Raw genomic sequence first — 26,992 nt, forward strand, 5'->3', positions numbered from 1 at the left:
TCACAATAGCCAATAAAAAGACACAATAGATGGATGTAGATGAATATAAGTATGAGACGGTGGGAGCTGTATTATTCCTCTAAAGTACAAGTACATGAAAGTGTGCTTAAGCGCAGTAATATTTATGTGCAGTGAGTTTAATCCAGTGATTTCTCACTGAACGAGAAGCTGGATGAGGTCTGGCTGTCTGGAGACAACGTCAGCGTGCCATTGCGCATCCGGAGAGCGCGCGCTCCAGCGGTAGGAGCGAAGGGGAGGATGAACACGATCGTGGAGGTTTTGGTGTTGATGGTAATGGCGGGGAGCGCGTGAAGCCGTTTCTCGTGGGATTAACTCTCGTGGACATGGATTTAATGGACGATCGTAGTTGTTTTAGTTGTTACTTCTCCTGAGAGACGCAGACCAACAGAAAAGAGCGGGAGAGATGGGGGACCGACAGCGGCGGACCGGGAGACTCGAGAACCTCACTACCAAGTCCCGGGTCTCCAAGGAGACCAAGCTCCGGTTGCGCGTGGTCTTCCTGGATGACAGCGAGCGCACGTTCGAAGTGGAGGTAAGCCCTTCACAGGGGGTAGTGAAAACATTCATATTTACTTTTCTGAGTGGATCCACATACAGCACGTGTCTCTCTTCAAAACAATATTATAAATGATCAAATGTGTCGAATATGCGTTTTAAATCTGTCTGGATATTATTTTTTCCCTGTTTTTATAAAGCTTTCTGTCACTTTGTTTGCGACTTTCTTTCCCTCCTTCCTGAAAAAAGAAAGAAATCAAAGAGGGGAAATCCACCACGGGCTCTGTTCAGACTGGATTCTTCTCCAACATTTACGCTTTAATATAATATTTAAGATTGTTATCTGGGAGTACCTGGTCGTGCACTTCTCTGGTCTGACAGGGTTTAATCTGCTGTTTAATATAAGTTAAACCTGCTTTATAGACACTATTTTAGGTTTTTATAGCGTGCTTTCTACAGCAGAGAGTGTGTACTTGTACTAAAGTATTTATTTAGTTAGACTGCAAAACAGAAACTGACCATTTAAGGGTAAATGTGCTTCACATTTTCAGAGTGTTCCTTATTCTTAGGCACCAACATCTGACACAAACCCTGTGTCTCTGATTATCTCTGTTGAACAATCAAAAACAGAAGAGCGCTGCAAGTTATATTTAAATAAATAGCAGATCTGTGGTCAGTATACTGTAGCTAATGCTACCATATTCCCATGTACTTATTTTTTCAGCTGGGTTTCAATCAGTGGCAAAACTGCAATCAAAGATACAAAAGCACAAGATTGCTGCACTCAATAATCAATTAATTTATCTATTACAGATAACCACAGACTGTATAAAAAGATGAAAGAGTTTCAGGTCTGTCAATCTGGTCTTTAAGTGATGACGTATGAACCCTGCTTCCGGGTCCAAACTACTCTGAGTTTATTAAGGCTGTTGTGTTTTTAACATGTTTTAATGCTTTGCATCTTGTTCTATTTAATCTGAACAAGCACCTTTAAAAAGTCAGTGATCACTGTGAGCCTCTCTCTGTGAATATTACCACTATTCATTTTAGAGCTCAGTTTTTAAAACCTTACGATGTAACTACAGCCCAGCCCATGCAGCTGTATATTAATGACGAACCTCATATTGTGGATGGATTATCTCAGTTGTTCTCCTGACTGAAGTTTGGTCCGTTTACATGCAATTACATTTGCCCCCGGCAGCTTTCACAGCTTTTTTGACATAAAAGAAATGATGGATTATATGATATGGAGAACACACAGGAGATAAATGTGTGTTATGTCCTTTCCTGCTTGCACTTACATAACACCGTTTTACCTTAGTGGCTCACAAAGAGAACTACAATATGAGTTGCTTGCCTACTAACATTAGCAACTTGAGTTTTAGTGTCATATCCAAGTGCAGTTTAGCACAGGTAAGGAGAACAATCAAAACCTCTCCCACCTGAGTTACTGCCACTCTTGACTCTCTCTGTGTTAGTTTGTCCAGTAAAATAGGGAAAAAGCTGAAATAGGGAAACAAACTCTCAAGCTTTCTGACAACACTGGTACAGCTGTAACAGTTGATTGTTTGTCTTGCAGGTGCTGTTTAGCGGCAGAAAAGTGTTTGTGAAGGCAGGTTTGTGTAGATTTATGCATTGCTAGGACTGCTTTCCCCCCTAAAAATTGAAATTAATGCATTAACGAGGCTCAAACCCCAGTTTCTTCATTGGAAATGGTGTGTTTGAGCCACCTCCTGTCTAAACTTTCATTCTTTAAAAATGGAAAAGCTCCAAAATGTCTTTTCAGAAACTCTTACGTGGGCTGTTTCACATGGTAGGCACAAATGAGAGAAATTGTCTTTAAATATTAGTATTAGTCATCACAGTGACTAATACTGCCATTACTAATACAGTTTAATTTTCACTCAGCATTAAATATACTGATGCAGTCTTCAGCAACATAATGACAGGCAGAAGTCAGTTAAAAAATACCCTGTAACCTGATTAAAAAAAAAAAAGTTTCATTACAGTTGTAGGTGCTTGAGGATTGCTGAACAGCATCCTACAGGAGTGCTTCCAAATCCGCTATTTTGCGTCAGATTCTCTCAGTGTCCCTCCGTGATCGTCTCAGCAACAGCGTGATACGTAGTCAATGTCACCAGCAGCCCTCAATGGAAGAGTGGATTAGGAAGTGACTGCAATGGTTTGGCCACATCTGCCGCATCACCTTTTGATGCAGCAGCACCCCGCCCACTGGAGAATCAAGCGTGGCGCGCCTAAGAAGACTTGGATCAAGCAAATTGAAGACAATTTTAAACAATGACGTCTAACCCTCGAGCAAGCAAATGTGAAGGCAAGAGACCACAAGGCCTGGGAATGCATCATTGACCAAGATGGAAACCCTACAGCACCCACAGCGATGTATTGGCTCCGTGGACAACCTCCCCTGCCAACGACCAGCTAGGGACAAAAGAAGAAGAAGAAAGATAGCCTGTACTGTTTGCATTCATACTTGTGCATTGATGTACCTGATCTGCCATCAGGACTGCCTGAGCTGTTCATGTTGGACTTGGAGCTGATAAATGTTGAATGACAGCTGATTTTACTGTCACAGCAAACAGAAGACTTCAGAATCACCCCTGGCCAATAAGCGTGTTATTAGAGCTACGGAAACCAGAAAAATGGCACGTGTCGACATTGTCAGAGAACTAGCTATTGGATTAGCGATGTTGGCGAGCTACTTTACAGTTACCACAATATAGATTTCAATATCAAATCTATGCTGTGGGTGTGCTGGAAGTTGATAGGTACCTACCTAGAAATGTTACTATATGTCAATATAGTAACATTATACTATACCATAATACTATAATGTTACTATATGTCAATATAGTAACATTATACTATACCATAATACTATATGGCGCACTTTGATTGGTCTTTTAAGTGCTCCCGTTTACTCCTATGCATTTCTGGCTGTTCTTGGACTCTTTTATTAGAAGAGAGAAACTTCACTGCCAGCATGTGTTTTGGCAGTGAAATAGCCGTACAGCAGAGAAACACCATCCTGAGGGATAAAAGCAGGCCACAGCGTCAGGCTCTTACATATGCAGATGCGTATACATATATGCAATGCAGTATCATCACTGTGCAAGCATGTTTCCAATGTTTGCATGTCAACATTTCCAGTTAGAGACACATATAGCCATTTGGGGTTGCATCAGGAAGTGGATCTTTCATGAAACGCTGCCTGATCTATCTGACATTATCAAGTGATACCAAGCAGAAATATCACAGTTGTTAACATCTGCATTGCTAAAAGTTATTGGAAAAAGTTTTGTGGTTGTATGTACAGTGTGTCTCTGAACACCTCCCAAAACCTGAATGTTGCTACCAGCTTCATAAGTCATGTGGCTGTAAGCACATCCACCACAAAGTAATGACAGAGAATTAAACTTAGATGGAAAATTCAATTTAATTTTATTTAACCTCCTAGGACCTGGCGTCCACATATGTGGACATCACATTTTGGGTTATTTAGACTAAAATACACAATTTTGCTCTACATAGGCCTGATATCCACTTACGAGGACATTATACTGCTACTGTTCTATCAAAATATGAAACGAATATCCTCATATGTGGCTCTTATTTTTCTTAAAAACAAAAATAAGGTAAAAAAAAAAATCTGGTAATTCTTTGTTTTTACATTCATCAGGCCCCAATCAGCCCAAATATCAAAGAGAAATTAAAAATGCATGTCGTGGAAGAGTTCAGGTCTTACGAGGTTAAAATCACAACAACAGTCACTTCTTGGTGACTTAATTAAGTCTGTCTAAAGAAAGACGTTTGTTTGGGGGTTTTTTTTTATGGGCCAAACAGCTGCAGATGTTTACCAGCTGTGTGAGGTGTAAACACTCTGCTGTCTATGAACAGCCATGTGCTGCTCTACTATCCAGGTCAGAAAAAGCAGACCAACGGGCCGCTTTTTCAACATGGTAACGTCGCCTGCGAGGCAGTATTGCAATCTAAAAAGAATCTGTGTGTGAGTGTGTGTGTGAGTGTGTGTGCATGGCTTGCAGTATTGTGCTAGCAAATGAGCTCCATTTTCCATGCCCATGCTTTCTTCCCTGTCAGTTTCCCAGCGGCCTCCGGGACATTAGCAGCGTCTACAAGAGGAAAGAGAGCTGAAGGAAAAGGCATGGATGGACAGAATAGGGAAAAAATAAAATGTGATAAATTTAGTAAAGACCCTGATCAGGCATAACATTACAACCACCTGCCTAATATTGTGTCGGTCCCCTCTGTACTGCTGTGGGGTCTTTACCTTATGATATAAAGAACCTAGAGGTGACTGTAGTTGGGATTTAGTGTGATATGAATAAAATTTAATTTAGCTTAAAAACATCCCTGACTCACTGAGGCATGGACTTCACTAGACCCTTGAAGGCATGCTGTGCTATCTGGCATCAAGATGTTAGCAACAGATCCTTTAAGTCCTGTAAGCTGTGAGGTGGGGCCTCCGTGGAACGGACTTGTTTGTCCAGCACATCCCACAGATGCTTGCTTAAGATCTGGGCAACTTCAAGGCCAAGTCAACACCTCAGACTCATTGTTGTGGTCCTCAAACCATTCCTGAGCCATTTCTGTGCAGTCCCAAAAGGTTGATTCTGTTCATCTGGACGTAGCGTTTTCAGTGGGAGAAACGTTTCGTCACTCATCCAAGTGACTTCTTCAGTCTCAGCTGACTGCAGGTTTCCCCAATCTTATAAACAGTACATTAGCATAATAACTGAACCCAGCACACTGAAGGAACAATGGGCTGGGAGGTCACCTTCATCATAATTATGCAAATTCTCATGAGCATTGATCAACCACCACTGATCAAGGCTCATTGATCAAAGATCACTGATGAATTGCGATGAGTACCATTCACATAGAGTTGGGGAATGGCTGCAACCACAGCATTGTAAGATGGTGACAGATGTACCCTTAGGCCCCCTCCTCGATTCAGAGATGGTCTTTCCCTTTTCACGTAAATGGCCTCCTTGACTCCTCGCTCAAACCAGCGTTCCTCCCTGTCCAGGATGTGTACATCCTCATCATTGAAAGACTGTCCACTGGCCTGTAGGTGTAAATAGACTGCAGAGTCCTGGCCTGACGAGGTAGCTCTTCTGTGTTGTGCCATCTGCTTCGCCAGAGGTTGTTTGGTTTCCCCGATGTATAAATCCTGGCAATCCTCCTGCACTTAACAGCGTACACTAAGTTACTCTGTTTGTGTCGGGGGACCCGATCCTTGGGGCGGACCAGTTTTTGGCGCAGCGTGTTTTTGGGTTTGAAAGCCACAGAGACCCGGTGTTTAGAAAAAATGCATCTCAACTGCGCCGATACTCCTGACACATATGGGATCACTACAGGTTTTCGCTTGGGCAGCGGTTGTCCTTCTCTCCTGGATCAGCTGGAGCTGCCTTTCCAGCTTTGACAAAAGTCCAGCTGGGATAACCACATTTACTCAGGGCCTTCTTGATGTGATGCTTTTCTGCTTCTGTGGCCGCTGTGTCTGTGGGGATGGTGTTTGCTCTGTGTTGTAGCGTCCTGATGACACCCAGTTTATGCTCCAGTGGATGATGAGAGTCAAACCTTAGATACTGATCCGTATGTGTAGGTTTACGGTACACGTCAGCTTTTAGATGTCCCCCATTACTGATGGAAATCTCACAGTCTAAGAAGGCTAACCTGCCACTTTTCATATCCTCCCTGGTGAATTTGATGTGTCGTCCACCGAATTAATGTGATCCGTGAATTGTGGTACGTCCTGATATTTGATTTTCACCGAGGTGTCATCCACATATCTGAACCAATGACTTGGTGGTGTTCCAGGGTAGGATAGCAAAGCCCTCTTTTCCACTTCTTCCATGTACAAATTGGCCACGATGGGTGAAACTGGGGAGCCCATGGCACACCCATGTTTCTGCCTGTAGAACTGACCCTTGTATGTGAAGTAGGTGGAATGAAGACACAGTTCCAAAAGCAAACGCACTTGGTGATGCTGAGAGTGGTCCTGTTACTGAGGTTGAGGTCATCTTGTAATCTCTTACGAACTACCTCCAACGCTTCCGTGACTGGGATGCAAGTGAAGAGAGATGTAACGTCGTACAAGACCATGATTTCTTCTGCCCCCATAATGACATCTCTCACCTTCTCAACAAAATCCAGGGTGTTCTGGATATGGTGTTCAGAGCTGCCCACCAGTGGGTTGAGGATTGAAGCCAGAAACTTGGAGATGTTATAGGTGACCGAGTTGATCATACAGACAATCGGTCTTAAAGGTGCACCCTGTTTATGTATCTTCGGTAAACCATACAGACTTGGTGTAGATTCCTCTGGGTATAGCCTGTGGTATGAGGTCCGGTCAATAGCCTTGTCTTGTTCTAACTGCTTCAGACAGTCTATCACCCTCTTCCTGAAACTACTTACTGGGTCTCGTTTCAGGGGCTCATAAGTATTTTTGTCACTGAGCAGTGATAGTCTTTCTGGTTTAGCAAAACAGTGCACCTAGCCTTGTCTGCCGGAAGGATGATAATGTTGTTGTCATTACTAAGTGATCTGAATGCCTTCCTCTCCTCCATGCTGATGTTGGATGCTGGGGGTTTTACATTGCTGAGACAGGCCAAAACTTTCGTCCATAGTTGCTCTGCTTCCATGTCTGCAATACTGTTGTTTCGAATTGCTGTTCAGATGAACAGAATCAACCTTTTGGGATTTTTAGGCTTGTTCCCACTGAGTGAAACTAACAGAAGCTCTGACACTTCTATTAGCTCAAGAAGTTTCATATGTACAGTGGAGAAAACAAGTCTGTATCTTTGCGTGGACATCCTTTTTTAAAAAGAAAAAAAAAAGATTATCTTGAGTTGTTAAAAACACAATACGTGGTGTATTTCTTTTGTTAACAGGGTGAATTCATGTAATCCTAACAAATCTTTCAGGTAGTGTTTAATTTATTCTGTTTCAACAGGAAGAACTGAATATGTTACTTATCATAGCTTAATGGTACAGAAATACACAATAGTGTTTGTCTGCTACAGTCTGCTTAACAATTATGGCAGCACCTTGTGGATGTTTAGCAAAGCTTGTGGTAGCTAATCGGTAAAATGTTAGACATGTTCTGTCCTGCTGAATTTTTCCCTGATGTGCACGGTTCAGTCACTCAGGTCATGTTTTCTTAACCTTCAGATTAGTTTATCAAAGCTGTGACACCAAGACTGAGGTGAGTCCGCTGACTAAAACAGAGAACTGTGAAGCGTCACTGGACCATGACAGCAATTTCTATGTTCGGTTTATGAACAACTTATGAATAAAGCTTACACGCACTAGTTTCCTCTGGACTCTCTGGTTTCAGTCCAAAGCTTTTAAGGTTAACTGGTTTGGGTCAATGACTGAGTTTTAATTTGTATCATTTTTGCTACATCTGGCAACTTTGTGCCCTCTGCTGCATGAAATACTGATCCCTGGTGGATTTTCTGTGAACTGCATGTGTCCAATTCACAAAAGTAAAATAAATAAAATGATGTGAAAGAATAATAAGAAATAGAAATAAACAGCAATAATGCAAGTACTATATATTAGGGTAGAATTAAGTCCAAATATAAAGTACAATTAGATGTACATAGTCATACTAAGGTAGGACATACAGATTGTACAGGTGTTATTATATAAAACTGTATTATATTGTGTACATCACAGTTCAGTAATCAGGCAGTGATTCAGTAGCCTGATGGCCTGTACAACCGCACATGTTGAAAAATAACACTTAACCAATATGTTGAAATTTAAACGTGTCCGTACGTGATGAGCTGGACATGTTCAGTGTTACTGCTACCTCGCAATGTGTCATGACACCTATGACAAAGGTAACTCTGTGCATGTCTTTGAGATTTGACAAAACTGCATTTGTTCCTCTGGAACGAGCTGGAACGAGCTAACACTCCACTGCTGTATGCAATGAAGGCCCTTCACTAGTCAAACAGACACGTGTAAGCTTGTGCAGATATCATTAATGAAACTGTTTTGCTGTTTTCTGCTTTGAATTCACATCCAAAGTTGCACATCGCTCACTTTTTCCTCTGTTCTGCTCTGCTGGAAACTAACTGCTCTGCTGATCTGTGGGCGGCTGTTTGCTTCCAGTAATTATCAGTTAGGCCTCTTCTTCTCTCTATAATCAGTTACAGCTGCCATGTCCTTCGTCATCCTCCCTCTCCCCTAATAACCTTTCTCCTTCCCTCATGACAAGTTAATGAGGGACGTCCAGTGACCCCCTGACAGGGCACTAAACACCAGCTATAAGACAGCGAAGGCTAAAGAAAAGCAAAAACGTGTCACTGCAGTAAGTGAACACCAGAGAACCAGAGACAGGTTCAGAGCTCCATGTGGGCACACACTACTACTTTGATTTAATCCTGAATTAAATTTAAGACACAGGGTCTTCAAAGCAGATAAACAATAAGGCAGTACTTTTACATGTTTGTAGTGTCCTTTGTATTTTTGTCTAATGTGGTTAAAGTGACCCATTCTTCTGATCTGACTCCACATTTCTATTCTTCGGCTCTACTAGAAAAGCTTTGCATGATTCAGAGTTCAAAATAATCATGACGATGTGGGAGATGCACCTGACTTTACATTTTTCAGTGTGGCTTGACACCCCAACCTCGCTTTAACTGGACTTTCTTCTGATTGGCTGCCCCTTAAATACAAAATACTTAAATAACAAGTGATTAAAATAGTAAAATATTTGGTTATATAAGACTGTGACAAGATTGAATAAATATCAGTTTGTAGAAAATAATAAAGGGGGGAAAAACAGAGGAAATATAACTGTTAGTTTAAAGGACAGAAATGGAGGCAAAAACAGGACATATCAAAAATAATCTCCCAGTTTCAAAGTGATTTAATTTCTGGCTTGAGTCACAAACTTCATATGGATGTAGGGGGTCACACCAATTAGGTTGGTGTGCAAACAAAAGTAGTAGCAGAAACTCTTAAACATTGTAATTTAACAACAAACATTAAAGGAAAGATGCACAGCTTATATACACTGCGTTCCATGCAAATTGTGTTTAAGTGTCATAAAGAGTAAATAAGTTGTTTTTCAATTAAACTCATGGATGGAATTGTGTCTCAGGACTCCTTGTATCACTGAAATCAATCTCGGACACCTATGATCATTAGTTTGCCAGGTGAGCCCAACTAAAGGAAAAACTACTAAAGAAGGATGTTCCACATTATGAAGCAGACCACCATTTTCAAGCAATATAGGAAGGAAAAAGGATCTCTCTGCTGCTGAAAAGAGTGAAATAGTTGAATGCCTCGGACACGTAATGAAAACCTTAGATATTTCACGAAAATTTAAGCGTGATCGCCATAATGTTAAGAGATTTGTGGCTGAGTCAGAGCACACATGGGTTTGTGCAGATAAAGACACAATGAGGAAGGTTTCTGCCAGACAAATACATCAGATTAAGAGAGCAGCTGCTAAAAGGCCATTACAAAGCAGCAAACACATATTTGAAGCTGCTGGTGCCTCTGGAGCCCTGTGAACATCAAGGTGTAGGATCCTCCAGAGACTTGCAGTTGTGCATAAACCTTCTATATGGCCACCCCTAACCAATGCTCACAAGCAGAAACGGCTGCAGTGGGCCCAGAACTACATGAAGACTAATTTTCAAACAGTCTTGGTCACTGACGAGTGCAGTGCAACCCTGGATGGTCCAGTTGGATGCAGTGGTGGATGCAGTGGTGGATGGCTGGTGGACGGCCACCATGTCCCAACAGGGCTGTGTCGTCAGCAAGGAGGTGGTGGAGTCATGTTTTGAGACAGAATCATGGGGAGAGAGCTGGTCGGCGTCTTTAGGGTCCCTGAAGGTGTGAAAATGACCTCTGCAAAGTATGTGGAGTTTCTGACTGACCACCTTCTTCCATGGTAGAAAGAGAACTGTGCCTTCTGCAACATAACCATCTTCATGCAAGACAATGCACCATCTCATGCTACAAGGAACACCTCTGCATCATTGGCTGCTATTGGCGTAAAAGGAGAGGAACTCATGGTGTGGTCCCCATCCTGACTTCAATCCTACTGAGAACCTTTGGAGCTTCCTCAAGCAAAAAACTGTAAGGGTGGGAGGCAGTTCACATCCAAACAGCAGCTCAGGGAGGCTATTCTGGCAACCTGCAAAGACATTCAAGTAGAAACTTTCCAAAAACTTACAAGTTCCATGGATGCAAGAATTGTAAAACTGCTATCAAATAAGTGGTCCTATGTTAATATGTAACTTGACCTGTTAAGATGTTTTTGATTGAAATAGCTTTTGATTTCAGTGAAATTGATCTACTAATGCTGCAAATTCAACAAATGACCATTTTGAATTCTCTACGACCTATAAAATCTTTTGAAACTCTGTGTGCGTAATAATTTGGAACAGTGCATTTTAAGTTTTTTATTTTTGAAAAACATACTGTTTTCATTGGGAGTTTTGTTCAGTAACATTTGAATTATATTCTGTTGGTCGATGACTCGAAAATTATGCCAACTGTCATTTGAATCGACTATTTCGGAAAAACAGAGAAAAATATCATTTGCATAATAATTTGGAACGCAGTGTATATATCTGTTATCTGTTATAATCTGTTCATTATTTCCCTTTAAATGGAGCCACGTTTGTAAGGGAAATACATTTGTGAGTTGAGCAGCAGAGTTGAGTATGCGGGTTTTGTCCATGAAAAACCAGCCAGACCTTCTCTGCCAAGGCCAAACAATTTATTCTTGAGTCTTGTTTGGTTTAATTTAATGGATTGGATAATTGAAGTCTGAAGAAACAAGACATAGCAACAGTTTACAGTCTATTCATTGAACAAATGGACCTCAGTACCATGTGGAAGAACCATACACAGCCTGGTACCTCCTCCTCATGCTGGTCACCAGCTCATTCACACACTGCTGTGGGATGGCATCCCATTCATCAACCAGCATTTGTCACAAATCAGCCTGTATAGTTGTGTTTTTGGCATTGGCAGAGAAGACCTCTTAGGTTTATATATCTATACATATCTGCCAGCAAACTGAGTTTCCAATGACCCAGAAAGTCACTGGAATCCAGAGTCAGGGACATTAGTTGAAATACACCATTTTTACAGATTTGTAACCATGATGGCAAAAGAAATGTGTGAGACTTCATTTGAAAGGCAACACCTTCTAGTATTTGAAAATGTGCCTAATTAACCAACTAGTGAAAAAAACAAACAAACCTGATCTTAACCTTTCGCCTGACGTGTTCACCATTAGGAGGTTAAGTAAGACGAGCAATGAAGGTCTCAGTTTCCATGGATACAGTTCAAAATTTTCTGCCGTTGTCCTCTGTCATGCCTCAACTTTTTCTATCTGTTGTCTTTTAATCATTTAATGTCCCCTATGCATATCTTCCACAGATTAATTAAATATGAAAGAAAAAAATGGCCATGATTATGCAAACTCTCATTAAGCAAAGTATTAGTGGATAAAGTAACTGAGCTGTAGCACATTTTTCTGGGCTCCCAGGAGCACTCCCGGACTTTAGTTTTAAGAACGTCTCAATTAAAAAGTCCTATTATCCTTCTCACTTTAATTCTCTCCCACTCTTTCTTCCAGCAAAAGGTTTTAGGTGGCGACTTCTACAACAAAGTGTGCGGTCATCTGAAACTGCTGGAGAAGGAGTACTTTGGCCTGGAGTTCAGACACCACAGTGGCAATTATGTAAGAAACGCTGGATCACACAGATATGCACAGATCAGTGCGGGGTTTTTTAATGTCTTAACAAGTTTCTGTTGCAGGTTTGGTTGGAGCTGCTGAAACCTTTGGTCAAACAGATCAAATGTAAGTCATATCTGTCCTAAGATTAGTGCTCTGACTTCATATTTCCTCCAAATATTTCCAGATCTCAGCGTCTCCGTCTGCACCATTGTCCTGCGTCTATAATCTCTTTTCTTTTCCCCTCTGTCAGACACCAATGATTTATTCTTCAGGTTTATAGTCAAATTTTTTCCACCAGATCCTGGACAACTCAAGAGAGGCCTCACCAGGTAAAGTCTGAGCACAGATGAGACATATGTTCAGCAAAAGTGAAATGCCACAGTAGGTGTACTCATACTGTTTTGTGTGTGCACAGGTATCTTTTTGCCTTACAGATCAAGCAGGACTTGTCTAATGGCAGTCTGACCTGTAATGACAACAGTGCCGCCCTGCTGGTCTCTCACATACTGCAATGTAAGCATCAAAGTGCATCACACCTGCTGTCATTTTTTTTTTTGCGGAAGATTCAGAAAAGTACGGAGCCCCGCAAGGGACATGGGAGAAAAAAAAATTACAATGAACTTTTGCGAGATCTCGCAAAACAAACTTGGGATCTCGCAAAAGTTGAATTCCAACAATGGCGGCAGCTACTTAGTTGTAATATTACTCTTTCTGGGTCACAAAATAAACTTTTAAGATATTTCGAGGTGTGAATGTAGCTGTGTAAACGTCAAATATCTGCTCGGTTTACACGACATCACATATTTGCAAAAGTGCTCCGACGTTTTTGGAGATCTGACACCCACCATCTTGAAGCTAACGGGAGGTCGAGACCTACTACAGCCGGGAGGAACACCGCTCTCCCGGCACATCGTGCCTCGACCTCCCAGTCGGCTTCGAGCTGGCGGCCTCCGAAGAATGCGGCTAAAACTTTTGCGAGATCCCGAGTTTGTTTTGCGAGATCTCGCAAAAGTCTGTCTTAATTTTTTTTTTCTCCCATGTCCCTTGCGGGGCTCCGTAGAAAAGTACTGGAAACGTTCCTCAGACATTTTGGTCCATATTGACATGATAGCATTACACAGACGCAGGTGCTCATCCCAGAGGTGCTCAGATTCAGATGTGGTGATTGTGCAGCGCATTTGAGTACAGTGAACTCATTGTCGTGTTCAAAAAAACAGTTTGAGATGATCTGAGCTTTGTGACATGGTGTGTTATCCTGCTGGAAGCAGCCATCAGAGGATAGGCATAGGCAATGGCATTTAAACAATGTTTAAATGTGTATTTTAAGAAAATATCCTCTTACAATTACACCGGCAGTTTCTTGGCCTTCACTGACAACAGTGGCACCTGGTTTGGTCTTCTGTGGCTATAGCCCATCTGCTTCAAGGTTCAGCATGTTGTGCATTCAGAGATGCTCTTCTGCATACCTTCATATCATGTTATTTGATTTACTGCTGCCTTCCTATCAGCTCAAAGCAGTCTGGCCCTTCTCCTGTAATCTCTGGAATCAACAAAGCATTTTCACCTACAGAACTGCTGCTCATGGGATATTTTATCTTTATTGGGACATTTTCTGTAAACCCTAGTGATGGTTGTGAGGGAAATTCCCAGTAGATTAACAGTCTCTGAAATCCTCAGATGAGCCCACGTGGTACCAACAACCGTGACACACTAAAATTTGAACTTTTGGTAGGAAATCTTACCTATGTTTACATGGCTAAATGCATTTTTCTGCAGGTGTACCTAATAAAGGGTCCAGGGAGTCCATATTCATTTTATGCATTATGTTTTTGAAAATGTGTTTCATATACTGCATTTACTTAGTCAAAGATTTCCCTCTAGAGCAAAGTCCCACTCCGATTCTCTCCTTCCCAAATGGCCCAAAATGGTGACTATACTGCAATTAAATGTTTAAAATGCAGAGAAACTAAATATGTGTTTGCATGCATTTGCATTTGTGCTACAGCAGAGATAGGGGACTATGACGAGGAGCTGGACTGCCAGCATTTGGAGATGAAGCATTATGTTCCCAACCAGGAATATCTGGACCACAAAATCATCAAGTTTCACAAGAAACACAGGTATGAAGTGAAGCAGAAGACACTGGTGCTCTGTAGTATGCGGACAGTTTTGTCAAACTAGTGTTAATTTTGACCAGAGAGAAAGGGCAAAGTATTAACTGGACGTAGGACTGCGCCTCTTTCCCCCATCCCACCCATAGATTCTTTTAAAAAGACGATAGATTTGAAAATATGATCGTTTCCAACCAAAATGCCACTTTTGAAACATGTGTTTGACGTGTTGTTTGAGTCTAACTAGGAGAAATTTTGTTGGAAAAGCAGAAGTGACTGCTGGGTCAAATTGGCAGCAAAACAACAGCAATGCATCCAACTCTCCATAAATCAGAGGTTGGATTGTAATTGTGATTCTTTGTTTCTGTCCATAGAGGACTCTCTCCAGCAAACTCTGACATCCAGCTGCTGGAGGTGGCGAGGAAGCTGGACATGTACGGAATCAGGCCTTACCCTGCCTATGATGGGGAGGGAATGAGGATCAATCTGGCTGTCACACACTCTGGAGTGCTAGTCTTTCAGGTGTGTCCACTTCCACATAAAAGGACAAATATTTTTATTTTTTTCCATCAGAAAAATTTCCTCTTCTTCTAAGCTAGGAGTTGCTGTTTTAGCATAAAAAAGTTGGTTTGTGAAGTTACAACACAATAAATTTAATGGATCTAATAAACTAACAATCATTCATTGTATGCGAGATAAAACAAGATATGCGAGATGTGTAGAGATAAAACCTGAGGACGTTGGTGATCCTTTTTAGTTTTTATAGTACCAATAAAAGTTTACAATTTCCATGTGCATTTCTCAAAAATCAACTAACAGGTTTAGGAGAGGAACACTGTTTGAGGCTAAATATGTGTGCAGATGCTACACTACACATTACATATAATCTCTCATTATTTTTTTCTTGTGTTTTTCCAGGGAAACACAAAAATCAACACATTCAGCTGGGCAAAGATCCGCAAGCTAAGCTTCAAACGCAAGCATTTCCTCATCAAATTACATGATAAAGTTGGGGTGAGAAACTGATCCAGTTTGGGCAACACAGTTTTGCTTTTTGTCCTATTAAGATTTATTTTTGAGGGGTGTACCCTGCCTCCCACCCTAAGACAGCTGGGATTGGCTCCAGCTCCCCCGCAACCCTGAAAAAGGATAAGGGGAAGCGGATGGATGGATGGATGGGGGGTTTTTTTGGCCGTTATTCAATAGTTGAGCTGTTAAGAGTAGAAAAGAAAGGGCGGGGGGGGGTAGACATGTAGAAATGAGCCATGGGCCAGACTCGATCCTGGACATCTGCATTTCAGCCATATGGCATGTGGTCACTAGAGGTGGGAATCACCATACATCCCACGATACGATATTATCACAATACTTAACGCACGATACGATATTATTGCAATTTTTTAAAATATTTTGCGATATTCAGATTCTGTACATAAAGGTAAACTTTAGCAATATTCATTTTATCTAATATCAAAGTCTCGCACTCAGTCTTTCTCTCATTTCAGTCAGTTTTATTGTTGACAAACTGAACGGTTTGTATTACAGTCTAGTCCAACTTAACTGAATGCAACCATCTGGTACAATTATAGCTATTCTGAACTATGCAATTTGTGAAAACTATGCAGCCCATTCAGCAACTGAAGAATTTGAAAGTAAATTAAAACAAAATATAATTTTACATTAAATAAAAAAGTTTTAAACTTAATTAAAATAAAACATGTCTTAAATTAAAATAAGTAAACTGTCATGTTTATTGCTGCCAAAAAAAAGTTAAACACATTTGGACAGTGAAGGAATGTCAGGATTCTTGCTCAGAAAAAGGATCAACATGCTCTGAAGTCAGAGCACAAAAACCTTTTTTGTAACAAAATATCGATTTCTGCTGTCCCTGTATCAATACATTATTAGCAAACAAAATATCACGATACTACACAGTATCGATTTTTTCCCCCACCCCTAGTGGTCACCTGCTCAACCAGTTAGCTAAACTGGCACACCTACCATTAGTATTTAGTATGGAATAATGAGTGAGTTTATGATGTCTCACTCCCCTGTGAGTGAACAGGGGACTCTTGTGATGGATGCATGAAAAATGGGCAGGTACAAATATTTAAGAGATCTTTGGAAGGAACAAAACATTCTGGCCAAAAGAGTAAGGCTTTTGTGGAGATCTCCTGGCCAGTAGTTCTAAATACTTGTGAACAGCATGCAAATAGGCAATGTAAAGATCAAATCCGATCCATAGCAGCTACCAAGTTACTAATGTAAAGGTTCTACAGCTAGAGCACTGGTGCCAGTTCACACAGAGCACCCTATGGGGGCTTTTAAGTTCTCCGGTAGAAGACTTTTTGGGACTTGAAGTGCAGACAGCATGCTATACAGAGGTGGTCGTAAATATTTGACTCATCATCGTCTTATTTCATGTCCATCCAGCCCTCGTGTAAGGATACACTAGAGTTGGCCATGGCCAGCCGTGATGTGTGTAAATCATTCTGGAAGATGTGTGTGGAGTACCATGCTTTCTTCAGGCTGGCTGAGGAACCAAAGGCCATACACAAAACTCTGCTGTCATGTAAAGGCTCCAGCTTCAGATACAGGTAAAATGCAGACAAGTGCACATAATGCTATAATCTGAAGGTGCATTCAGGCTTTTGTATAATACACATATATATATATTAATCATCTTTTGCCCAAAATCAAAGTCATTTACTTCCAGTGTCTACTATGCATGAATTGTTCTCCAACCATTTAGTGGTACATCATCTGGATTTAAGCTTGCACACAAATATTTTGACTCACAAAACTTTTTACTTACCTACTCTTGTAGTGTTTGAATAAACCATCCTGAGCTTTCCAGCTTATCCAAAGGACAGATCATGTCGTGGTGATCAGTCTGTCCACAACTCACAAGAATCCCTACTGATTGAATCCCTATTGGTTAGAATTGAACCAAACTGTGCTCAAAGTCATTTGCTGATTTATAAGCAAAAACCTGAGAACTATGATGGACTGTGAGCGTTTTTTTATTACCCTTTTCTTCTGATGAATATTCAGACTCTTTGTTTTCAGTCAGGTGTGGTAGTGTGTCCATCTTATGTTAGTAATGTTGTTTGGCAGTGGTCGGACTCAGAAGCAGCTGCTGGAGTGTCTGGGATCAGGGGAGAAGAAGCCTTCACACTTTGAAAAGTGAGAGAGAGATTTTATTGATGCTTCAATTTCCTTTTCATAAGCAAGAAACTTGCTTATGCAAGTACTTCAAAAGCAAGGAGCTTGAAGTACTTGAAACGGCAACATATTTTATTAAGCCATCTTATGTAAAGGTCAAAGGATCTGGAACAGAGGAATATTTTGTGATCAATTTTTATAGTCTGTGTATAACATCCGTTATTTTATTCCTTTCTCTATCTGTCCAGGATGTACAGTCAGACAGACTGTGACCCCAGACAATGTCGATCTTCTCCTGATCTCCTCACAGATGTCTCCAAACAGGTAATAAATATGACTGTTCAGTCTTTAAAACTATTACTTGACACACAACGCATATTCATGTCTGACAAAATTAAAACAGCTACTGTTCTATTATCTGTTTTTAATGATTTTGTTTAATTAACTTGAAGATCTTTGGGTTTTTCGAAATTTCATTTCATGTTCTTGGGCTGTTTTTTCTTCTTTTTTACAGTTCTCTGATATTATCTAATACAGCGGTCCCCAACCTTTTTTGCACCACGGACTGGTTTATGCCCGACAATATTTTCATGGACCGGCCTTTAAGGTGTCGCGGATAAATACAACAAAATAAAACTAGTACCGGTACCGAAAAAAATCAACTTTATTCATAACACACGTGAAAAGACCAAGGAAAACCGAGTAAACGATAAAAACGATAACAAAATAACGCTGAAAACCGATAAAAACCCTGAAAACTATACATTTCACACCTGAGCCTCAACTCTCGCGGCCCGGTACCAAACGACTCACGGACCGGTACCGGTCCGAGGCCCGGGGGTTGGGGACCGCTGATCTAATACATACATACTCTGATATCATATGAGCGAATTAATTAATGGTAGCATAATCAAAATATTAGTAATAAAAACAACTCAAGTGTTTGTGCCTTTTCTTCTCAGGTGTACGAACATTCCCACCCATTCCCACGGTCAAGTCGTGCTCTGGCAATACACAGCCAGGATCAGTTGGACCCGCATCATCGAGACAATGATATTGAAATCAACGAAAGAGTGGCTAAACGCAGCCATTCATGTGTTGAGGTCAGCCAGAGGCCTCGCCTCCTCTCCCAAGTCACTCTTTCTCCATCTGTCAACCAGACAACGCCGCCTTCACCCTCACTGAACACGAGATCTGCTTCGATATCTGTAGTAGAGGACGCAAGGGGGGTACGAATCGGGACACATCGCCAAGCCCAGCGGTTAGCTGGTGTCTATGGAAACCGATCTAGACGTCGACCCAACCCCCAGCCACATCCAGAAGCAGGACAGCAGCTGGTCCTTCTCTACCCTAACAGCCCTGCCTACCAGTATCATCCTGTCCTCCCATCGTTCCCATTAGCTGGCTCCTCGCCACTCAACCGACATCCCTACTTGTCGGAATTTGTTGCTGTTTCCTCACTGGAACGAATTCCACATACAAGACGGCGGGATTATGTGACAATGGATGGCATAACACGGCCATCTTTTTACCCAATGTGTCACGATTCGCCATCTAGTTCACCAATCAGGAGAAACCTCCGCTCCAGTGGTTCAGGTGGGCTGGGATTGGCCAGAATGTACCAACCAGGAAGCAATGGTGCAAGACTCAGGGGCGTTGGACATACAGAGGCAGGTCATTACAGCGATGACTCCAACTTCCTTCCTGGACTGCCTCGCCGTGTAGCCAGCCAACCTGATGTCAAATTAAACCTCTCGAGGAGTTCAAACACTGCCTTTAACCCTGCTTCTGAGTTTCGCCCTCTTGGTTACTACCCCCACCTGACGCGCCCCTCCAGACCCACCTACCTCCCACTAAACTCTTCGCCTCTGCCTGAACGCCCCAGTTCACTATGTATGATTGGCAGCACTGCGGGAAGCTACAGCGACTCAGACCCGGAGGTTTTCTATCCATACTACTGCCCTGCCCCTCAGGTGGGCAAGATGGTACGGTCCGCTGGACTAGCCAGGATGAGGTTTTCATCGGGGAGTCTCCAACTTGATGAGGAGGAAGAGGGGGAGGAGGAAGAGAGGGAGCATGCAACAGCAAAAGAAACTGCAAAGAAGGAGCCAGAGGGTGAAGAGGAGAAGAAAGAAAAGAGTGAAGGAGGAGAGGATACGAAAGGAGCGGCAAAGGTTACTGAAGTGACGCTGTAGAAAAAGATTAAAACATTACAGCGATTCATGATCACAGTCAAAACTGGAAGGATAATTTAAAATAGCACATCCTCTGCAGACTGTAGATAACACGATAAATGTATTAGATAAGAAGTGTGTCATTTTGAGGTGCACTGGCAGATGAAATGTATTTTTTTGCCTTCTTCAAGTGAAAACCTCAGATTTTGAAAAGGGGCTACTGTTTTAGTGGCTATTTTATAGGTGCAAGCTTACAAAAACAAGTAAATAAATAACAATAATAATAATAATAATTAGTATTTTAGAAATTAAAGATGTTTGACAAATTAAAGCAGCCAACAATTTAAAAATTTTTGTTAAGGTGTTTGAGCCACTACAACATTAATTCTTCAAACATTCCTTTACCAGAGGGGTATGGGCACCATTTTTCTTAAAGATTTTCCCTCATTTCATGTCTTGATGATGATCATCAAATGGAGACACATTGGTCTCCTGAAGATGTTAATTTTAGTTGCGATCTGGTGACTGTGAAGTTCATAGGCTACTCCTTAAGCCGTGTTAACTATAAGGTAGGCCCATATATAGGTGGAGGCACTGTCATCCTGAAATAGACCACATCCCATACAACTGGTCAACCAGAACAACTTTCTATTGGTTTTCATTTTTCGTTCCCTCTAAGGCAGGGGTGGGCCATTAATTTTTCCAAGGGACTACATGAGAAACTGGGACTGTTGTGCAGGGCATCAATTAAGCTTATTGGTGTGGCCATCCAAAAAAGTCCCAGTTTCTAACGTGGCCCCTCGGAAAAAGGAAACCGCAAAATACCCCAAATGTCTTAATAGAGCCAACGGATGCTCTAAGGGCCGAGCATTCTAGGCTGTGCTTTTCTCTTGATGTCTTTATGTGTGTCATTTATGCAGTCTCTCACTTATTGACAGTATGGTTAAGGATGACTCACCCGAACGTATCACTTTTCCACATTTCTGCAGACCAGTGCCTATGTTGCTTTCTTTGCTTTGTAACCCCTTTCATTGAAGCACTCTATAGCTATGTGCAGTACATGTGTGAAAAGCTTCATCCATTTTTTTTTTCAACCTAGGTATGCAACTGTGATGTTAGCTTTTCGGCCACTGTTACACTAGTTTTTGGAGCCAGAATTTACCATATCTGGACAAGTTATCAGTTGCTGGTAAAAAAAGGAGAGTGTTTGGTCACAACCCCCCTGAAATCTTGGTAGATAAAGAAAATCTGTATTCCCCAATTGACTGGGCAGTGGATGCCAAGTGAGAGCCGCTAAATGAATATGGTACTGCACTGAAAACCTCTTTTTGATTGATTTGCTCACTGGCAGATAACTACGGTGATCCCGTTTGCGTGGAAGACGGAGACTTGACTACAAACAATCACCTAGTGGTGGTGAAACTCTGGAAAGTGCATCTATTGGAAAGTATTGATTTTATCATCTTTGACGTTGCTAACCACAGGCAGCAACCTCCACTGCCAGCTGGGAAGGGAAAACATATTTTTTACATAGTAAATAGTGGTTGCCAAGGGAACAACAACCGATCTGTGTGTAACTGAGTTTTAAAGTACAAAAGAATACGCCAAGAATCTGCATTCTTGGCATTACCTTTAATCGTCCATAATTGTCTATATTTCTATGATCGTCCTCACTGACTGTCCAAAGTAAAACATAAGCGACATGTGTATCAACAAAGACCCTTGTTGCTACATCAGAAAAACATGCTAAGAGAGAATGAAATCCCTGTTGCCGTTTATATGCATTTATAGCTATATGCAAACACTAGCCATACCCTTACCAGTTAATCCAGCCTATCAAGCACTGAAATCTAACATTCACAGATTGTGTGGATTGGACTGAAGTCATGTGGAGTCTGTTTTGATCCCACTGGACCAGCGAACTATAGCAATGTGGTAGTTGTGCTGGCTTTAACCTTTCCCACAGACTAAAATGGTGGTCAATTTGATCACGATCAGATCATCTGAATTTCAGGTTGTGTTATTTAATGTTGACATACTGCTGTATTTGGAGACATTATTTCAGATTAATGGCAATGGTTTAAAAACAGAGCAAAACAATAATAATAAATAATCAAACACCAATAAAAAGAAATAATTTTTAATCTGTGTGAAAATGACTAAATTAATCTTGATGTCTGTTGGAAAAAGACCTTCTAGGACTTAAATATAAAGTCTTTGTGTGTGGGTATGATGCCTTTATAATGTTGGTGGAATCATTTTCTGGGTGATGTAGTTAGATAATGTATTGTTACTTCTGTAGAAAAAAGTGAACTTTGGGTTTATATATATTGCAGTTGCATTTTGTCATTAAAGGATTAAAAACAAGAAGACAATTGTGTTAAAATTAATAAAGTGCAAGATTGTAAAAAATATATAATAAAGGAACTCATAATCACTGAATAAAACCGAGTGAAAGCAGTTGAATCAAACTTAAATATTTATTCATAAAACTCTAAGTCCCGCTACAAAAAATGAGTACATTGCTGTAAAATCTTACATCTTTCACTTTACATCTACCCCTCAACAAGCATTGTATCCCTTATGAGATATATATATATATATATATATATATATATATATATATATATATATATATATATATATATATATATATATATATATATATATATATATATATATATATATATATATAAAAAAACAAAACAAATATACAGCGACTGAATTTTATAGTGTCTTTGGTACAAACTATCAGTAACACCTTCAACTGCAGGTCCCTTCATGCCCTTGAAAAAACCTGCGCTACTTTCCAATGTTGTCTATTAAGGAAGATATCTTAAAACTTTCTGACACAATCTGAAAGTTTTCCAAAATGCTACATATAATGAAGCAGCCACTGGAAGACCTTTGTGTCATAACTACATGTCAACATGTATTCTTTAAAAAAAAAAAAAAAAAAAAAAAAAAAGATTCCTTCAATCTTACTAGGTGTGGGTTATCAAACGTAGTTACACTCACCAAATGGCAGCCATTTTCATCATTTTAACATCCTGTACCTCAGTCAAAAAGACCGGTCAGTGACTGCATGGTAACCTCCAGTTGCTAAGAATGAAGGTGTATCCTCCTAATCAGTTGGCAAGTGATAAACGTGTTTGCATTGAGTGTGTTGCACTGAAAGACTCGTGACTGCTTCAGTCACTTGCAGCTTGCCATGGTTGCCAGCAGTCTGCATGGAAGATGGCGACTTATCTGCAAACGCTAACCAAACACCGAGTGGTAGTGAAACTGGAAAAAATTTTAATGGAAACAGAGGACATGTGCCTTATGAAATGTATTGGTTTCAGTGGTAAGGCAAAACTTACAAAGGAACGTTCTTTGTTTCCAGTTGGCACCACATTTTTCAAGGTTTCATTACCACTTGGTGTAGTTGATCAGTGTAGACAATTTTTGCATCTTCCGTACAAACTACAAACAACTGTGGCAATCTGCTAGCAACCAAAGCAATTGGTAGGAGGTTTGCATTGAAGCTAGCAAGTGCAAGAACACTCCAGCAACCACTTGCCAATCGATCAGGGACTACACATTTCTTTCCCCCCTCTACTAGGTCACCGATTGGTCTCTAAGCCTCTGTGATTAAAGCCTTAACTGCTGCTAATTAGAGAAGGGCAGTAACAACAACAGCTATCTAGCTTACTGTTTAGCAAGCTACTAACTATTTGGCTAGCAAGACTAACATAACAAAATAAATCTGGACTAACAGTTGTGTGCTGCCAGTGGCTTTGTTACTAAAAGTAACTAAACCAGCCTTATTCACATGGCAGCCATTTTCAGCATTTTAACTACTCACATCTTGCCAGCAACTTTGGGTAGCTACAATAACAGCTAGCCTACCAGTTAACAAGCAACTGGCTACCTAGCCAAGCTAGCCAGAGACTGGTAGCTCTCAAAACTGGAGATAAGCTGTTAAACTTGATGGGGAAATAAAAGTTTAGGAACATTTGGACATTAAAAAGTTCCATAAATTCCCCACATTTGTACCATTTTAGAGTAGGAGGCTTTTCACCTTGAATATTCAAGAAAGTCGCTGTACAAAACAGTAAAACTGAAGGATCTACACTGCTTTAACAGAAACCACCTTGAATGAATTCTGGGATCAGGGAACTGTAACTGAAAGACATTACTGAAAAACAAAAATAAAAAACAAATGTAATATTGGCATATCATCTGTCTCAAGTGCTACTAAACAAGAATAAAGACATCTACAGACTCCAGGCAACTCATGACACAAAAACATACCACTGCTGATGGACGAGAACCTTCTTTGGTATTACATTTTCTTCGTGAGCCATTTCTACAAAAACCTCTTAAGAAAACAAGTGACAGCAGAAAATGTAGAAAATGACTGATAACAAAAAGAACTAAGGCACATTATGGTAAAGGCAGATCAGAAATAAAAGCTATACATCAGATTTTATTTTCGTTATTGTTGTGGATTTTTTTTTTTTTTTAATTAACCATAGGGAGATAAAAGGTTTTCAACCAGCAGCAGGGAATTTATATGTATAATATAGTGTATATATTACATTGGTAGTGTGTGTGCGTGCATGCGTGTGAGTGTGTGTTGAGATGTGTGTGTACAGCAAGCAGATACTGCACAGCAAATCTGCCTTATTTTCATCATCCAGCAGCGTCACCGTAAAGGAAACACAGTCTCTCCCTCTTCATGTTTTTTCTTTTTCCTGGGTCGATTCATCCGTCTTTCAATTTGTTGTGTATCTGAGGAGGAAGATATTTGGTTAACAAATGAAGGAGGATACAAATGTTCTGTTCTGAATAATGTAAAAGAGGGAGAAAGAAACAGGACGAAGGGCAAATAAAAGCATCATATTCTGGCATAAATAAGAGAATTAACTTCCAATAAAAGAAATTGAGTAATGAGAGAAGGTTGTCATAAATAATTGAAAGAAACAGGAATGCAACGCTGTATTTAGAAAAGGTTACACTTCTGGTACCTGGCAATGATATGCGTGACCATCTTGTCCGTGATGCCTGGACAGATATCTTCAGCTATTCGAATGTTGCGTTCCAGCTCCTCGATGGCCAACCGCTGCTCAGAGTGCTCCTTGTGCTGTTGCTTCAACTACAGAAGAAGTTGAACAATAAGAATCATTTTTGAAAATCTTTTTTTTTTTTTTAATTTTAGCTCACTTCTCTCAGGTTACCACAAAACCCTCCAACAAAAATCAGCACAAAAGCCCAAAATCAATGGCAGGATAACTACATATTCCCTGGTCCCAAAAACAGTGTCTGAAACAAAAGGATGAGTGTATTGATGTTTAGGAGACTTGTGTATACCAACCTCTGTGAAGACGGGGGAGATGACTGTGGTGAGACTGGCAGATTTACTCATCTGATCCTGAACCCAAGGATGAAGAGCACAAGAAAACAAAAGACGGTGAGAATCTAAGTTATACTGACCTCCGACTTCCTCATATTGCATTAAAAAAAAAAAATGTCTGAAGTGTGTACACATTGCAAAGGGTGCAACCTGTCATCTGCGCAGTGTGAATGACACATAAGCAGGTTTTCTCTGTATTAACATTGAGCAGAAGTACTTTGAAAACACACTGCAGAATTCCAAAAAGTGGGTCCAACCCTGTACTAGCAAGGTGTAACTAATAAAGTGGCTGGTCAGGCTAGATGATTGAGACTGAGGCATTACTAGCGAGACCATTATGGACCAGACTTCTGATTTGACTTTAAAATACAAGTAAAAACAACTACAAGTTAAAAAACAAAGTAACACACACAGGTGGTACTAACATTTCCATTGAGGATGGTCCTGCTATCTGACTTGTCCTGCTTCTTCTTACGGACAGTGGTGAAGGACCACTCTGGAGACTCGTTGTTTTCCTTATTACTAGATTCACTTAAAGAAAAAATTAACACATTTAAATGCACAGATAGATGTCGGACCTCTCTGCTCACACACACCTGAAGACGAAGTTCCAGCTAAATCAAGAGACAATACCTGTCAGAGTCGTCTGAACTGTTGTCACTGTGGTCCTCCTCCTTCCACCTCCTGTACCTGTCAATCAGCTCACTGAGATAGGACGTCTTCTTGCAGTGTTTGACGATGAACTTGTGTTTGAGCAGCTCCTTGGCTGTGGGACGCTGCAGGACAAGAAAACTGATTTTATTTTTTTTTTATTTTTAGAAAAGAGATAAAAAAAAACCCAAAACAGGTCATGATGTTATTAGTCTATAGATTTAAGATGAAAAGTTAAAAAAGCTTCAGCTTTCCTGGAGGAGATGGAGAAAAAGAATATCAGAAAGATAGGCTGAAAACAGAAGTGACCAGCAGGGGGCAGCAGGATCCAACGTGAATCACACACACAGAGAACAGGGAAGCTGTCCTGAAATATTCAAACCACCCTAACTGTAGGAAATGAAGCCATCTGCGCCAAGCTCACAAAATACTAAAGGGGGAGTTTACAAGGATGGCGGCCCAGCAGGTAAAGCCACCAATCAGAAGCCTAAGTTGCCCTTGATGCCCAATAGAGTTTGTGTGTGGGTGATTGTTAGATATTACAGGCTGCATGAATGGGACTTTTAGCAGAAAGCACTCTGTGTGCTCAATCAGAGTAAAAACGCACAATAGAAGTCCCAGTCCATGCTACCATTTCCCAACACTGACACAGCTTATGAATAATCTGGGGTCAATAAAGCCACATATGTGGTAGCGTGTCTCTCCCTACAGCAGAAAATGCTAACATTTATGACTGATACAACATTAGTACAAATGTAAACTAACTTCCTTAGCTGTGCTAGTTATTCATATTACTAGCTAATGTAAACACAGTCTAAGACGTGTATACCGACAGCCTCGTCACTGCCAGGAAATTGAACTCGTAAGCTTTGCTAGTAAGTATACAGAACACTGTAAATAGTGCCTAAGTATTGACACCAGCGCCACTTATCCAAGTGCTTCCCACACCCCGGTGGGCCCAGCTGGGAAGCAGATGGTGTTGACTCAGGCTACATTAACTCAGCCCCAGGTTCACCTTATATCAGCCAGATGTCAGGTGTGTGGCGATACCTGGACCACGTTGAGCTAACACAACTTCTAGGTCCATAAATGAGCTGTAAACGCCAAACGTAGCCCAGGTTTGACACCTGGAAGCGACTGCCATCTGGAACTTGTTACAATCTGTCTCTGGATGCTGCTCATAATGTTATTCAGTTTCTCAGACTTCTTTCTAGCTGAA

General features: G+C 40.8%; 2 protein-coding genes across 2 annotated transcripts in view; one reads left to right on the top strand and one right to left on the bottom strand.

The window, feature by feature from the left end:
- Window positions 1-240: 240 nt before the first annotated feature.
- Window positions 241-22,146, top strand: LOC146390480 (FERM domain-containing protein 7). Its single transcript, XM_084923526.1, has 12 exons — window positions 241-553; window positions 12,173-12,277; window positions 12,355-12,397; window positions 12,525-12,603; window positions 12,690-12,787; window positions 14,280-14,394; window positions 14,760-14,907; window positions 15,304-15,399; window positions 16,819-16,982; window positions 17,503-17,571; window positions 17,799-17,874; window positions 18,513-22,146. Exons 1-12 carry the CDS (start codon window positions 425-427, stop codon window positions 19,743-19,745), a joined length of 2,355 nt encoding a protein of 784 aa, XP_084779652.1. The 5' UTR covers window positions 241-424; the 3' UTR covers window positions 19,746-22,146.
- A 288-nt stretch (window positions 22,147-22,434) lies between these two features.
- The window catches only part of LOC146390481 (serine/threonine-protein kinase 26-like), a 55,813-nt gene continuing 51,255 nt past the window's right edge, over window positions 22,435-26,992 (bottom strand). Inside the window, exons 8-12 of the mRNA XM_084923529.1 lie at window positions 25,756-25,898; window positions 25,548-25,653; window positions 25,084-25,140; window positions 24,737-24,864; window positions 22,435-24,500 (exon numbers count right to left, since the gene is read on the bottom strand). Of these exons, the coding sequence (XP_084779655.1) occupies window positions 24,485-24,500; window positions 24,737-24,864; window positions 25,084-25,140; window positions 25,548-25,653; window positions 25,756-25,898 (450 nt within the window). The 3' untranslated portion in view covers window positions 22,435-24,484. The remainder of the gene's footprint in view (window positions 24,501-24,736; window positions 24,865-25,083; window positions 25,141-25,547; window positions 25,654-25,755; window positions 25,899-26,992) is intronic.

This window comes from Perissodus microlepis, chromosome 3 (assembly GCF_051167445.1).
Source record: "Perissodus microlepis isolate ML-2025 ecotype Zambia chromosome 3, ASM5116744v1, whole genome shotgun sequence".
In the NCBI taxonomy this organism is placed as follows: domain Eukaryota; kingdom Metazoa; phylum Chordata; class Actinopteri; order Cichliformes; family Cichlidae; genus Perissodus; species Perissodus microlepis.